Source organism: Cibotium barometz, chromosome 23, assembly GCF_041138505.1.
Source record: "Cibotium barometz isolate CiBa-2024 chromosome 23, ASM4113850v1, whole genome shotgun sequence".
Taxonomy (NCBI): domain Eukaryota; kingdom Viridiplantae; phylum Streptophyta; class Polypodiopsida; order Cyatheales; family Cibotiaceae; genus Cibotium; species Cibotium barometz.
The window spans coordinates 27686339-27700321 of record NC_141068.1 but is presented as its reverse complement, the minus strand read 5'-3'; the positions used below and the strand labels follow the sequence as shown (position 1 = coordinate 27700321).

General features: G+C 41.3%; 1 protein-coding gene across 1 annotated transcript in view; it reads left to right on the top strand.

The window, feature by feature from the left end:
* Positions 1-11547: 11547 nt before the first annotated feature.
* LOC147625810 (chaperone protein dnaJ 15-like) overlaps positions 11548-13983 on the top strand; it is an 85581-nt gene continuing 83145 nt past the window's right edge. Inside the window, exon 1 of the mRNA XM_086817379.1 lies at positions 11548-12112. Coding sequence (XP_086673505.1) covers positions 11934-12112 — 179 coding nt within the window. The 5' untranslated portion in view covers positions 11548-11933. The remainder of the gene's footprint in view (positions 12113-13983) is intronic.

Here is a 13983-nt window from a genome sequence, read left to right as displayed (position 1 = left end):
CTCACAGAGTGGCTGACCTTAAATTGGGCAACCCCTATTCTTGATTCCTAAAAACATTGCTTTTTTCCCCATCTATGCAAGGCATAACCGTTGACCTAGTCCTCTAGAGTAGAGTTGCCTAGGAACCTACTTACCTAAAAATGATGCATGAGTTGGGTGGAAAGCTACCCAACTAATCGGGTTCACCCGTCCATAGGATGGTGTCATCAGGGCATTCCATCCTCCCACTTTCCACCCAACTCATGCATCATTTTTTTTTTCTAATTAGTTCTACCACGTTATGCGACATATATAGACAAGTTCCTTAATTAATGACCTTACACATTGTTCGTTCAAACAGCCACTAAGATATGATGTTCAAAATTATCGGTAAGCCAAATCTAGGCTCTCTTATTCCTTTACTTTATTCTGCTGTGATGATCTATAATTCAGCCTTCCAGCCTCTTTAGACTGGGCAATCCCTACAGAACCATGTACCTCATCGCGTCGCCATCTGGCGAGGACTCAATCCAGCATGTCGCCCTCTAAGGATCCATCGCTTGATCCTCCCATTTCTCAGAGAGGGATGTCTATATGCTAGGGTGGGCTTATTCACCGCATTAGCCTAGGCCTGCAAAACTAGGCAGCATCATAATACTTGCCTAAACCGGTGAATCTCATCTTCCTAATGGTAGGAGGGATACCTTGGGCCCACTCCGGGTCTCACTAACATCGTCACCCAGCTACACACCACGAAAACGGGAGTCAACCTCATTAAGGCAGGGAGAAGATGTACCTATACTTTTAACTTAATCAAGATATCAACACAATTGCTTAATTAAGCCATAGGATACAAGAGACAATATCATTTCCTCGTGAAAGCAACGATTTCACAAGAATTTTGGTGTTTTTTTCAAAGCAAGGAAAAGTAGCAACTTCTTTCTTACATAATTAATGTTAACAGTGAAAGTCAATTATTATTTTTTAAACGATGATTAAGCTAGCCTGGCCATTAGTTCCTTGTGGAATTCCCAAAGGGAGAGTTGGGGCCGTATCTAAGGCATTCTATCTAGGTTCATTGTTGTTCATAATTCTCGAGGTGGTACTTTGGCATCTGTGAGGAGGAGCCATTCTATTCACCTTCTCGTAGCCCACGTCATTGCAAACTCAACGCTTCAGTTGGATCACGATTCGGAGTTCGTTTGCTCACTTTATGAGCATAAAACTCCTAGGTGGGAACCACCTCTAAAAGCCAAAGAGCAGTCACGGAAATTTGGGGGGGGGGGGAGGGGGGAGGTGTCCTTAAACTGGAATTTGGGGCAAAAGGCTGCCCCTCCAAGGAGAGAGGGGGAGTTCTCCCTTAAGTCTATTCACACTGGGGGGGAGAGAGAGAGAGAGAGAGAGAGAGAGAGAGAGAGAGATTGAGCAACTAAGGACACCCTCTACTCAACACAAGGGTGAGATAATGAAAAGAAAATTCTACAAAGCTTACTTGGAGATGGGCTAAAAAGGCTTGCTAGAAGAGGGGCTGCATAGGGTTGTCGGGTACAGTCCCACACATAGTGTCAAGTATGCACTGTCAGGTACAGTCTCTGCACAAAATGTCAGGTACAGTCTCTACACAAAATGTCAGGTACAGTCTCTACACAAAATGTCGGGTACGAGCAACATTGGGTGTGTCAGGGTGTCAAACCATGGGGGTGTTGGGAGGTATATATAATAGCTGGTACGAGGTACGGGTGCAGGGAAAGGGAGAGGAAAGTGGGGTACAAAGCACGGTGTATGGTGAAAGTACGTCGGTCTGTGGCTGCATGGGTTTGGGGAAAGAAATGATGCCTATACGCGGGCAAAAGATGAGGTATGCATGTACCTTCCGGGTTAGTGGCAGCCCATAGGTGTCCACATGTTGGCCAGTGTGGACCGTACGCTAGGGTGGTTGGCCTTTGGTCCTTATGTGACGGGTATGTGAACGACATCTTTTTGGGGCGAGGACCCCTTTTTGGGACGCCGATCTCGATGTGTGCCAATGCGTTTGGAGGCTGCAAAAATTTTTTCGGCGATCCGTTCATCAATCGGACACCCAGTCATGCATTTATCAAGGTCTAAAGTTTACCGTATTTTAATTGAAAATAACAAAAAATTACGTAGAGACTTGATCTGGTGTCTGTTTTGACTATTGTAAAATCCTATATTAGGATAAAATTGCATGCATATTCTAAATTTGGGCTCAAAATTTTAAGATTTGAAGTGGAAATAGCTCAATTATTAAAATTGATGATTTTTACATCATAAAAGATCATAAATTCATCCATCAAACGTGCATATATTATTATTGAAGATGGGCATGTTACATCCTTCCCCCCTTAAAGAAATCGAGATGTCCTCATCTCGTCATCATGAATTTGGGGTAATCTTTTATGAGTGTAGCTTCATCTTCCCAAGTTGCATCCTCTTCAGGATAATCTTTCCATTGTACTAGATGTTCTATAAGAATTATATTACGGAGTTGCCTTTCTCTATAATCTATGATTCTACTAGGCTGCAACTCAAGGACTCCTTGAGTTGGGATTACAACTTTCTCATCATCAAGAATATGACTGAGACTCGATACATAAGGCTTTAACAAACTTACATGAAATACATTATGGACCTTAATATGGGCTGGAAGCGGTAACTTATAAGCACTTATGCCCAGACATTTGATGACTGTATAGGATCCACAGTATCTTGGGATGAGCTTCTTATATTTCCCAAGTGACAGAGAGCTACGCTTGTGTCACACTCATAGAAGAACTTTGTCTCCTTCCTTGAAGATCATTTCAAACCTCCTTGTGTCGGCATAATGCTTTTGTCGATCTTGAGCAGCTTTAATGTCTTTCTAGATGGCTTTGGTCTGTTCCTCCATCTCTTCGAGCATTTTTTTGGATGCCTCAACTCTTGAGGTCGAATCATAGAAATTTAGAGGAGATAAGCATTCCTACCCATAGAGTGCTTTGAATGGTGACATTCCTATGCTCTGATGATAAGATGTATTATACGCGAATTCTACCAGAGGAAGGTATTGAATCCATCTTCTTGGCTCCCATCCACAATATGCTCTGAGAATGTCTTCCATTATTTGGTTGTCTCTCAGTCTGGCCATCGGTCTCTGGATGATAAGCTATACTAAAGCAACGTTGAGTACCCAAGTACAGATTGCTAGAACTTCGAAGTGAAGTCAGAATCCCGGTCACTGACTATCCTCTTTGGTAGACCATGAAGTTTGAAGATCTCCTTGATGAATAATCGGGAAACATCACAAGCTTTGAAGGTTTTCTTTGCTAGTATAAGATGAGCTACTTTGGTAAGCAAGTCCACCACCACTAGAATGGAATCATATCCTCCTTGTACAATGGGGAGACTTGTGACAAAATCCATACTAATGCATTCCCACTTCATTTGGGGGATATCCAAAGGTTGAAGCTTCCTAGGCATCTTGACTCTTTCAGCTTTAATCCTTTGACATGAGAGATGTTGCTTCAAGTACCAAAGGACATCTTTTTTCAAGCCCGCCGCCCGATGATAGCTCCTCCTTATAACATTCAAGGTTTTTACATAGCCTGGGTGCCCTGCCAGCAAACGGGGCTATCATGAGCTTCATGGAGGATTTTCTTTAGGGAAAGATCCCTAGGAACACATAGCCTGTGATTAAAGTAGAGGCACCCATCATGGGTCATGAATCGACACTTCTTTCACCTTGATCAGAATGGGATCATTTGGCATAGAAATTGCACTTAAGAAAGATTTGCGCGGCTGAGTGCATTAGCTACCACATTATCCTTCCCACGGCAAAATTTAATGTCGAAGTCATATTCTTGTAGGATTTCAATCTATCTTCTCTGCCTCATGTTGAGGTTAGGCTGGGTGAAGATCCACTTCAGACTCTTGTGGTCAATAACAAGCTGGAATTTGCACCCCAAGAGATAATGTCTCCGTAACTTGAGGCAATGAATAACAACTAAGAGTTCCAAATCATGGGTGGCATAATTGACTTCATATTGTTTCAGCTTGCAAGAAGTATAAGCCATCGGTCTTCCTTCTTGGCCTAAGACACCACCAAGTGCTAGGCTACTAGCATCAATAACCACCTCAAATTCTCTGGTGAAATTAGGAAGTTTCAGGACTACTGCTGAGGTAATGATGGCTTTGAGCTTATCAAAGCTGACTTGATGGATTGGCAACCATACTATTTTTCAATCCTTCTTAAGAAGATCCGTCACTCAAGGGTGCAGCTACTAGGGCATAATCTTTAATAAAAATCATGTACCATCCTGTGATTCCCAAAAATCCATGAACTTCACGAACTGATTTAGGGGGTGGCCATTCCAGTATATCCTTGACTTTGGCAAGATCTACTGAGATACCATCTTTGGAGACAATGAATCCAAGATACTCAATCTGATGAGTGAAGAAGGTACATTTGCTCGTCTTAGAATAGAGTTTATGTCTCCGCAACAATTGCAAAACTATGCGCACATGCTCCTCATGCTCTTCCACCGACTTGGAGTAGACTAAGACGTCATCAAAGAAGACAAGTACAAATTCATCCAATTAGGGACGGAATATATCTTGCATTAGGCGGTTGAAAGTTGTAGGAGCATTGGTTAACCGAATGACATTATAGTAAACTCATAGTGGGCCATCACACGTATTGAAAGCTGTCTTGGGTATATCTGCTTCTTTGACTTTGATATGATAGTAGCTAGATCTTAAGTCTATCTTTGAGAAAAGCTTGGCCCCATTGATTATGGGTACTCCCATAATCAATCAGAACCTGGAATGGCTTACCATGATGTGGCTAGGGTTTAAATAACACCAAATTGTTGATTTGGACCTTGATGTTCTACCGTCACATGGATGGTGGCATGCTCTTCTTTAGCTATGTCCAAAGTTGGTTCTTCATTTATAGCACAGGCTGCGCGGGTAACTGCTCTGCGACACCTGCCATGTCCACCACCTCTTGCACCTTGGTGGATGGGGGTTCCAAGGCCTTGATTTGCTCGACTGCCTTGCGGAAAAGATGATGCTAGCTTGGGGCAATTGACCTTAAAGTGTCCCGAGTCATTGCATTCAAAACACAAAAGGGCTTCTCTAAAAGAAGTAGCATACGAGCGGGAAACAAATGAGTTGGTTTGCTAACCTCGGTTGTAGTAGGGAGTATTTTGTTGGGGCTTCTTGTAAGACTGATCTTTAGGGTTTGCTTTGGGTAAGAACTCTTCTTAGGCTTAGCTTTGCCAAACTTTAGATCTTTCACAAGAGGTTTTACTCATATGAGAGCATCTTGCAATGTGCTTGGCCTCATTGCTTCAAGGCGGGGTCCAAAGGTTCATTCAGACCTTGGCAAAAATGGGTTATTTGTTGGGAGGTAGTCATGGTTGGGGCATACTTCCGGAGAGTGATGAACTTGGAGTAGTATTCTTCCCATGTTTGGGAGTGTTTGATGACCCCCTTGTCATGGCACCATTGCTTCCACGAGAGTTTAGCATCTCCGGTGAGGCGAAATCGTGCAAGCATGGACTGGTTTGCTGCTCTGGTACCGGCAACTCTGAGAAATAATCATCCATTGCTTCAATCCATACCTTCGCATCCTTCTCTATTTTTGAATCTTTCCCCTTAAAGGAGGGAGGTTGCATTTTTTTGAGTAGGATGGGTATCTGTGTATAGCGCATTGGGGAGAGGAGGCTAATTGTCTTGGCCATCATTACAAGATTAAATTTTAAGATTACGAGATTCATACATTACACTACGCTCATGATTTTAAAAGTAAAACTTTGAAAGCATTTTATTTCTTAAATATTTACAAGGACAAGCTTTATTTACAACTAATGTAATTAGTCTTATCCATCATAAAAGAGAATCCTAGGCTCAACTAAGACAAAAGACTTGAGTGGTCCACAAAGTGAAATATGGGGTTTCCACCGTGGTTTCTAAGACACAGAAGATTGTGGTGGGGGCGGTAGACTCGAGATTGTGTTGCATTCCATAACGGCTAATCTGTCTCGGCTGGTAAGACCTGCATTACTTAGTCATATATCCAGCAGTTATGTGGTATACGGTTCCCTTCTATGGTCACATAACTGTCGGTTCTGGAAGTACCCACCACGAACCAGAATAAGCAGACCATCTTCAGCTTCTCGAACCAATGAATCCGCTTTAAATTGGTGGTGAGGTTCCCAATTCTATCTGCTTGGATGAAAAAGTACCTCAGCCCACGATTCCAAAAGTGATCTCTACCCCACACTCTTTGGATATGAGAGGGTTGAGGAAGGGACAACCTCTTGAGTATCTGTACCATTGTATCACGAAATTCGAAATTTGAAGAGTGACAAGCCGTTTGGAAGATGCACTGGAAGACTAGGAATCTCGAGTAAGCATCTTCCTCTTTCTACAATCATTGAATCACCAATTCAAATTGTTCTAGTAAGGTATTTTATCAATCAGCATTATGTTAGGTAGAACTTACATTCTAAAACAACCTTAAATAACAAGTTCTAGGAACTAAGATCAGCTCTGATACCAATTTGTAAGGTTCCCCCTTCCTAAATAGGGGAAACCATAAGATAGTCTACTAAGTAACTTGAGAAAAATTTCCTACTCGTCGACACCTTGACCATGTAAAGATACAAGGATACGATTAATAGATAAGACCTAGTTCTATCCCCCAGAGGGGGAGTGTGGTCTTCTAAGTGACTCTTAAAATCAAATCACTCATAAAATAACTAATCTTAAAATCAAATCACTCATAAAATAACTAATCTTAAAATCAAATCACTCATAAAGTAACTAATCTTAAAGTAACTAATCTTAAAATCAAATCACTCATAAAGTAACTAATCTTAAATCGGGCAACCTCTATTCTTGATTATTAGAAACAACGCTTTTTTCCCCATCTATGCAAGGCACAGCCGTTGACCTAGTCCTCTAGAGTAGAGTTGCCTAAGGAACCTGCTTACCTAATGTATAACTTTCAATTAATATGTTGGAAAGCTACTCGACTAATCGGGTCTACCCATCCATAGGATGGTGCCGTCAGGGCATTCCATCCTCCCACTTTCCACCCAACTCACACATCAATTTTGTTTTCTAATTACTCCTACCACACTGTGTGACATATATAGAAAAGTTCATTAATTAATGACCTTACACATTGTTCGTTTAAACAGCCTTTTAATAATGATACCACACCACTAACAAACAAGGGATTAAAAAAAAAAAGATATAATGTTCAAAATTATTGGTAGCTAGATCCAAGCTCTCTTATTCCTGTCGATGATTTAGAATTCGGCCTTCTAGCCTCTATAGACTGGGCAATCCATACGGGACCATACACCTCGTCGTTGGCAGCTGCAAGGACTCAACCCGGCCTGCTGTCACCCTCTCAGGCTTCATCGCTTGATCCTCCCGCTCCTCAGAGGGATGTCGACATGCTAGGGTAAGCTTATTCACTGCACTAGACTGGGCCCGTAAAACTAGGCAGCATCATAATACTTGCCTAAATTGACGAATCTCATCTTCCCAATGGTGGGAGGGATACCTTAGGCCGCCGACTCTAGGCCCCGCTAACGTCGTCGCCCGACTACACAGCACGGAAACAGGGTCGGCATTAAGGTAGGGAGAAGATGTACCTGTACTTTTAACTTAACCAAGATATCAACACAATTTCTTAACTAAACCATAGGATACAAGAGACAACATCATTTCCTCACAAGAATTTTGGTAATTTTTGCAAAGCAAGAAAAAGTAGCAACTTCTTTCTTACATAATTAATGTTAACAGTGAAAGTCAATCATAAAAACTTTTAAAAAACAATTATTAAGCTAACCTGGCCATTAGTTCCTTGTGAAATTCCCAAAGGGAGAGCCGAGGCATTCTCTCTAGGGTCGTTGTTGTGCATGCTTCTTGAGGTGGTACTTTGGCGTCTTCGAGAAGGAGCCATTCTATTCACTTTCTCGTAACTCAACGCTTCAGTCGGATCACAATTCGGAGTTCATTTGTTCACTTTATAAGCATAAAACTTCTACGTGTGGGAACCACCTCTAAGAGCCAAATAGCCCTTACTAAAGTCACCCAAATGGGGGGGAGAAAGGTGTCCTTAAACCGGAATTCAGGGCAAAAGGCTGCACCTATGGGGAGAGAGAGGGAGTTCTCCCTTAAGTCTATTCACACCGGGGGGGGAGGGGGGGAAAGCACAGCTAAGGACACCCTCTACTCAACACAAGGGTGATATAATGAAAAAAAAAATTATGTAGAGCTTACTTGGAGATGGGCAAAAGGCTTGCTGGGAGAGGGGCTGCAGAGGGCTTTCGGGTACAGTCCCGCACAAAGTGTCGGGTACGATTGTCAGAGGTACAATCTCTGCACAAAATGTCGGGTATAGACAGCACAGGGTGTCAGGGTGTTGACCATGGGTGTGCTAGGGGAGGGTATATATAGGAGCTGGTACAGGGTATGGGTGTAGGGAAAGGGAGAGAAAAGCGAGGTATAAAGGACAGTGTACAATGAAAGAACGCCAGTCTGTGGCTGCATGGGTCTAGGGAAAAGAATGGTACATGTACACAAGCAAAAGATGAGGTGCACATGTACCTTCCAGGATAGTGGCCGCATAGGTGTCCACATGTCGGCTAGTGTGGACCGTATGCTAGGGCGGTCGGCCTTTGGTCCTTACGCAACTATTGTACGGGTGCCGCGGTATGTGAACGGACCCTTTTTGGGACGCTGACCTCGATATGTGTGCCGATACGTCATGCAGGTGCGGGGTGTCTCCCTAGTTGTGGGGGTGCAGACCGTTCATCAATCGCACACCCAGTCATGCATTTATTAAGGTATGAAGTTTACCATATTTTAATTGAAAATAACTAAAAATTATGTAGAGGCTTGATCTGGTGTCTGTTTTGAGTGCTACGAAATCTTGTGTTAGGGTGAAATCACGTGCAGATTCTAAATTTGGACTCAATTTTTTAATATTCCAAGTGTAAATAGCTCAATTATTAAAATTGATGATTTTTACATCATAAAAAGACTATAAATTTATCCATCAAATGGACATATGTTATTATTGAAGATGGGCATGTTATCATTGAAGATGGGCATGTTACAGTCTTCCCCCCTTAAAGAATTCGACATGCCCATCTTCAATGATAACATGCCCATCTTCAATAATAACATATGTCCATTTGATGGACATATGTTATTATTGAAGATGGGCATGTTATCATTGAAGATGGGCATGTTACATTCTTCCCCCCTTAAAGAATTCGAGATGTCCTCATCTCGTCTCATGAATTCAGGGTAATCTTTTAAGAGTGTAGCTTCATCTTCCCAAGTTGCTTCCTCTTTAGGATAATCCTTCCATTGTACTAGATGTTCTATAAGAATTCTATTACGGAGTTGCCTTTCTCTAGAATCTATGATCCTACTGGGCTGCAACTCTCCCCACTCAAGAGTAGTAGCCACTCCACAATGCTTGATTTTTTGTGAGTATGGTGTAAATTAATGGTGATATTTATGTATTTCGTCATGCATATTGTTTTCTCCACTGAAAAGGGCTCTCTACTACGGTAGAGAGCCCTATACAGGGTCATCATGCATATTATTTTCTCCATTTTGGTGGACAAGAGGCTCTCTCGACTATGGTAGATTCCAAGGGTAATCCAGTACTATGAGATCCCCATACTTATGTCGAAGTGATGGTGAATAAGGGCTCTCTACTGTGATAGTTCCCATGGGCAATCCATTGCAATGAGATCTCCACACTTATATAGAACTGTGACAAGATAGGTTACCATATTTACCACTAGATAGGGAGACCTAGGTGCAACCTTTGGCCCACTAATATTGTGGTACACGGAATTGTGGTGGGAGAATACTTTTCCCTTTGTACAAAACCATTTAATAGGTGGATGCATTGTGGGAATATTTTTTGTGTTCATTTATGCTAGGTGTTAGTGCAAACACTCTATGTGAACACGTGAGATTTGTTAAATGGCTAGAGCTCTTTGTGTATCTATGAGCATTATTATTTATGTGATATTATCCACCCCATGAGGATGTCATGTAGAGACTATGATGTGGTTTAAATTGAGTTGTGTACATTCTTATTTCATCATTTGTCATGTGATAATAATGGTGTGTATGACATGGATATTACATTGTTCTTATTGTAAATTTTGAGGTTGTGAGTACTTTTTATAAATGTGTATGTTTCTAATCTATGATTCTGCTTGTGCATACATATGCAATATTCTTTTCCTTAGTAATTTGGAGCCTCATTCAAGGAGAGAGATATAAAATAGATCTATGAATGGATTATCTTTGTGGCTTTTGTTTAAGAAGCCCTTTGTATTGAAAATTTAACCCTTTTTTGGGTGTAGCAAGATGTGATCTTTTTTGGGTGTAGCAAGATGCAAACTTTTAACTTTGTCCTATTTCATGTTGAGAAAGTGCATCCATGCTTCGTGTAGACTCTTTAATAATGAGGATCATGCAAATGGAGGAGTGTTATCTTTCTAATTTTAAATTGTTGAAAGAAAATAGCTTTCTTTTAACCGTTAAACACATTTTAATATCTTATTGATTTGATTAATCATCCAAGTCATTATGAGGCCTATTACAGCTAAAAAAACCTTAGGATAATTATAACCCAAGCTAATGTAATCTTACACAAAAGAATTGATTTTGTCAGCACAAAGAGCTTGTCATTTCTTATCTTGAATTGGTGAAGAGTTATTGGGATTTGACAAAAGAAAGTGTTAGAAAGTCCTTATAATCAATATTGTATAATGTTTGATGTGACATATTGACACAAATTTATACAAGATTGCAATGTTCAAAGTTGCATACTGTAGACCAAGCTATAATAAAATTCTTTTTACCAAAATCAGATCTTAGTTGGAATGGTAGTAGAACATTAAAACCGCTTACACCTTACTCTTGCACCTAATAACAAGTCTCGTAAAAAAAAAGAGAGATTACAATGATAGATAGATCACGTCCAACCAACGTGGTGTGATTTGCAAGGGCACACCCTATGTTTTGGGTGTTGGAGTTGAAACGCTTAGGGTAGTGTGGGCTCAAGCAAGGGCTCGGTGACATCAACTTAAAAACACATGATCTTGTCTAAATGAACACTACATAAGCCCCTAGGCTTGTAGTTGTAGTTAGGCGATAAGAGGGATGGGTTTGAACTTTGAAGGTATGAGCTAGTGTTGGATTTCTCTCCCCCTGACCAAGATTGTGAGGTGAAGTGCTCAGAAAACTCAGTACGTAATGTACTATTTCCAGTCGAAATTTGAAAATCCCGATTGAAATTTGGCATTGCCCTTAAAAAAATGCTCTTTTTTTTAAAAAAAGTGACAAAAATACTAATTGAGTTATAAGTAGGCATTTATCTAATATGTTTAGTGCTATACTTTTGAACATGAGCTTTACTTTGATTGCTTTGAGAAGAACAAAAAATGGTGAGTTGTGGCATATTATAAAATTACAAAAATACACAAAATAAATAAATAAATCATAAGAAAAAAAATGCTCATTCGATTTTTGATTCGAGGGGGGCTCAGGTACCTTTCTCTGCGCCCCTTTTTTTTTGATTCATCAAAACACCCGCCAAACTTCATATTTGTCTCCTTGTCGTAGATGAAGAAGAAGAGGATGTGAGATGAGCTGGAATCATGCTGCTAGGATTTAGGGTTTGCAGCAATCTGAGCTTTCTGAAAGCGAGCAGTGTTAGGCTGCTCGATGGTTTTCTGTTCGGGTTAGGGTTTTCTCCCAAACCGTTAGGGTTAGGGCTTTCTGCCAAACAGTCAGGTTTAGGGCTTGCGTACGGTTAAGGCTTTCTGTAAAGCCATTAGGGCTAGGTTTTTCTGCAAAGGCATTACGATTAGTGGTTTTCTTAACTTCCAAGTTCAGGTGGAAGCATGCCTGGCACCCCAAGAGCCTCGAAGGCCACCAATGCCGCCTCCTCGCGCGTAGGAAAGGATCCTTCTGAAGTCGGCGCTTCCTCCCCTACAAGAAGGGATCCTTATGAAGTTCTTGGAGTGCCTAAAGACGCCTCCGATGAGCAAATCAAGTCTGCCTACAGAAAGCTTGCGCTCAAGTAAGTATTTTCAGCTCTTCTCTGGTCACTGTATACAACCATCAAACATTTCTAGACCTGGCGGCATGTCCTCTCTAGTAGAACTGTGCTTGTGTTTGAATTTTGTCCCAAATGGCTCAGAGTGTGATTGAACTCTGCCAAAATGAGCATGGCATTCTTAAAGAGATCCACGGATACCCTCAATGGCATGTAAACATCTTGCCTTCTGATTATGCTCTTTGGATGGTCATAAATAGAAAGAAAGCAGCCTAAGAAGATAGGCAAAATGTGAGGAGAAAAAGAGAAGATGGAATGAATAGTGGAGCAACAAAAGATTTAGGGAAGAAAGCGAAGAGGGAGGGGGCAGACACAACAGAAATTCATGAGAAGGAAGGTAGTGGGCAACTAGAGGTTCAAGGACGTAGAAGAATTTTGTTGGGGGGTGTCTCAAGGGTTGGACCCACTAAAGATCTATTTACTTGACCACCTCGATAAATTAGAACAATTAGCTTTTGCACAGTGCAAGATAGCATGCTATGCATGATTGATCACACATGTATGCTATGCATTGAGTGCTTTGTATACTGCACAAGAGATCCCCCTCTTTGGGGCTTTTTAATTAGCGGACATCAACTCAGACTTCTTAAAGTGATGGATGTATTTTTTACCCACTTTGCATATGTAGTAAGATAACTTTTGAACTTTACAAGAAAGTTGTGATCAAAATTTCCATCTCTTGTTTGTTGATGCTTTCGGGAAAGAAATTGCTTTGGTTGCAAGATCACTTATTGCTTCTCCTCATATGAAATGCATTGTGAATCCTTCAATCTCGAGGTAGCTTCAGATTAAAGGCTTCATGATTGATCTTTGATGCCCTTTGAGCTTCGTCTTTTCAAGCTTAAGAAGAGTCCACTAGCTCTTCTTAAGATCCATTTGTTGATGATGCTTATTGGTAGTCCTCTTAAGCTTTTTTTGAGACTTATAGTTCCGCATTACACACAAATCTAAGGAGTATTTAAAATAAATATACCCATTAATAATCAACCTAAAGAATAAAGATTAAGCACAAATGAAAGACCACAAAGTGTGCTCAATGATACAATTCATGTCTCGCCACAATCATGAGTGCAAGTATATTTTTATATAGCCTTAGAGCCAAGACTTCTCAAAAGTCTAAGGCTTTTTTCTTCATGGACATATTTATTTAATGCTCCATTTAAAAATTTGAGTCACTCCAACCTTGGAGCTTGACTCCATTCCCTCCTGTGTAAAAGAGTCCCAGATCCTTCGTACTCTGCAGATACCGCAAGATCCGCAATCTTGCGTCCCAATGAGACTTCAATGGCGTCTGCATAAAAGAGCTCAACAGCCCCACGGAGAAGCTCAAGTCCAATCTGGTGTTCAGTAACCAGATCAATGAACCAACCAACTTCCGGTACTGTGAGGCATCAACTGGCTCACAAGGATTTGTAATGGTTAACTTTGTGTTCGGGTCCATTGGCGAGGTAATAGGCTTGCAGTTCTCCATCCCAAAGGCCTCAAGCAACTCATGAACATACCGCTGCTGAGAGACGAAAAACCCTCTCTGGGTCTGCCAGATCTCCAATCCCAAAAAGAAGTGGAGTAAGCCTAAGTCGGTCATCTCAAACTCCTTTGACAAGGCAGCCTTCGTCACTCCAATGTGCTCCACATGACCGCCGGTGAGAATGAGATCATCCACATAAAGGATGATAAGCGTGACCATGCCGCGTTCCCGAAAGAGATACAGGTTCGGATCTGCAACCGATCTCTGAAATCCAGTCCGAATAAAGAAGGAATCAATCTTCTGATTCCAAGTCCTGGGAGCCTGCTTAAGACCATACAAGGCCTTACGTAACCTGTAAACCATCCCT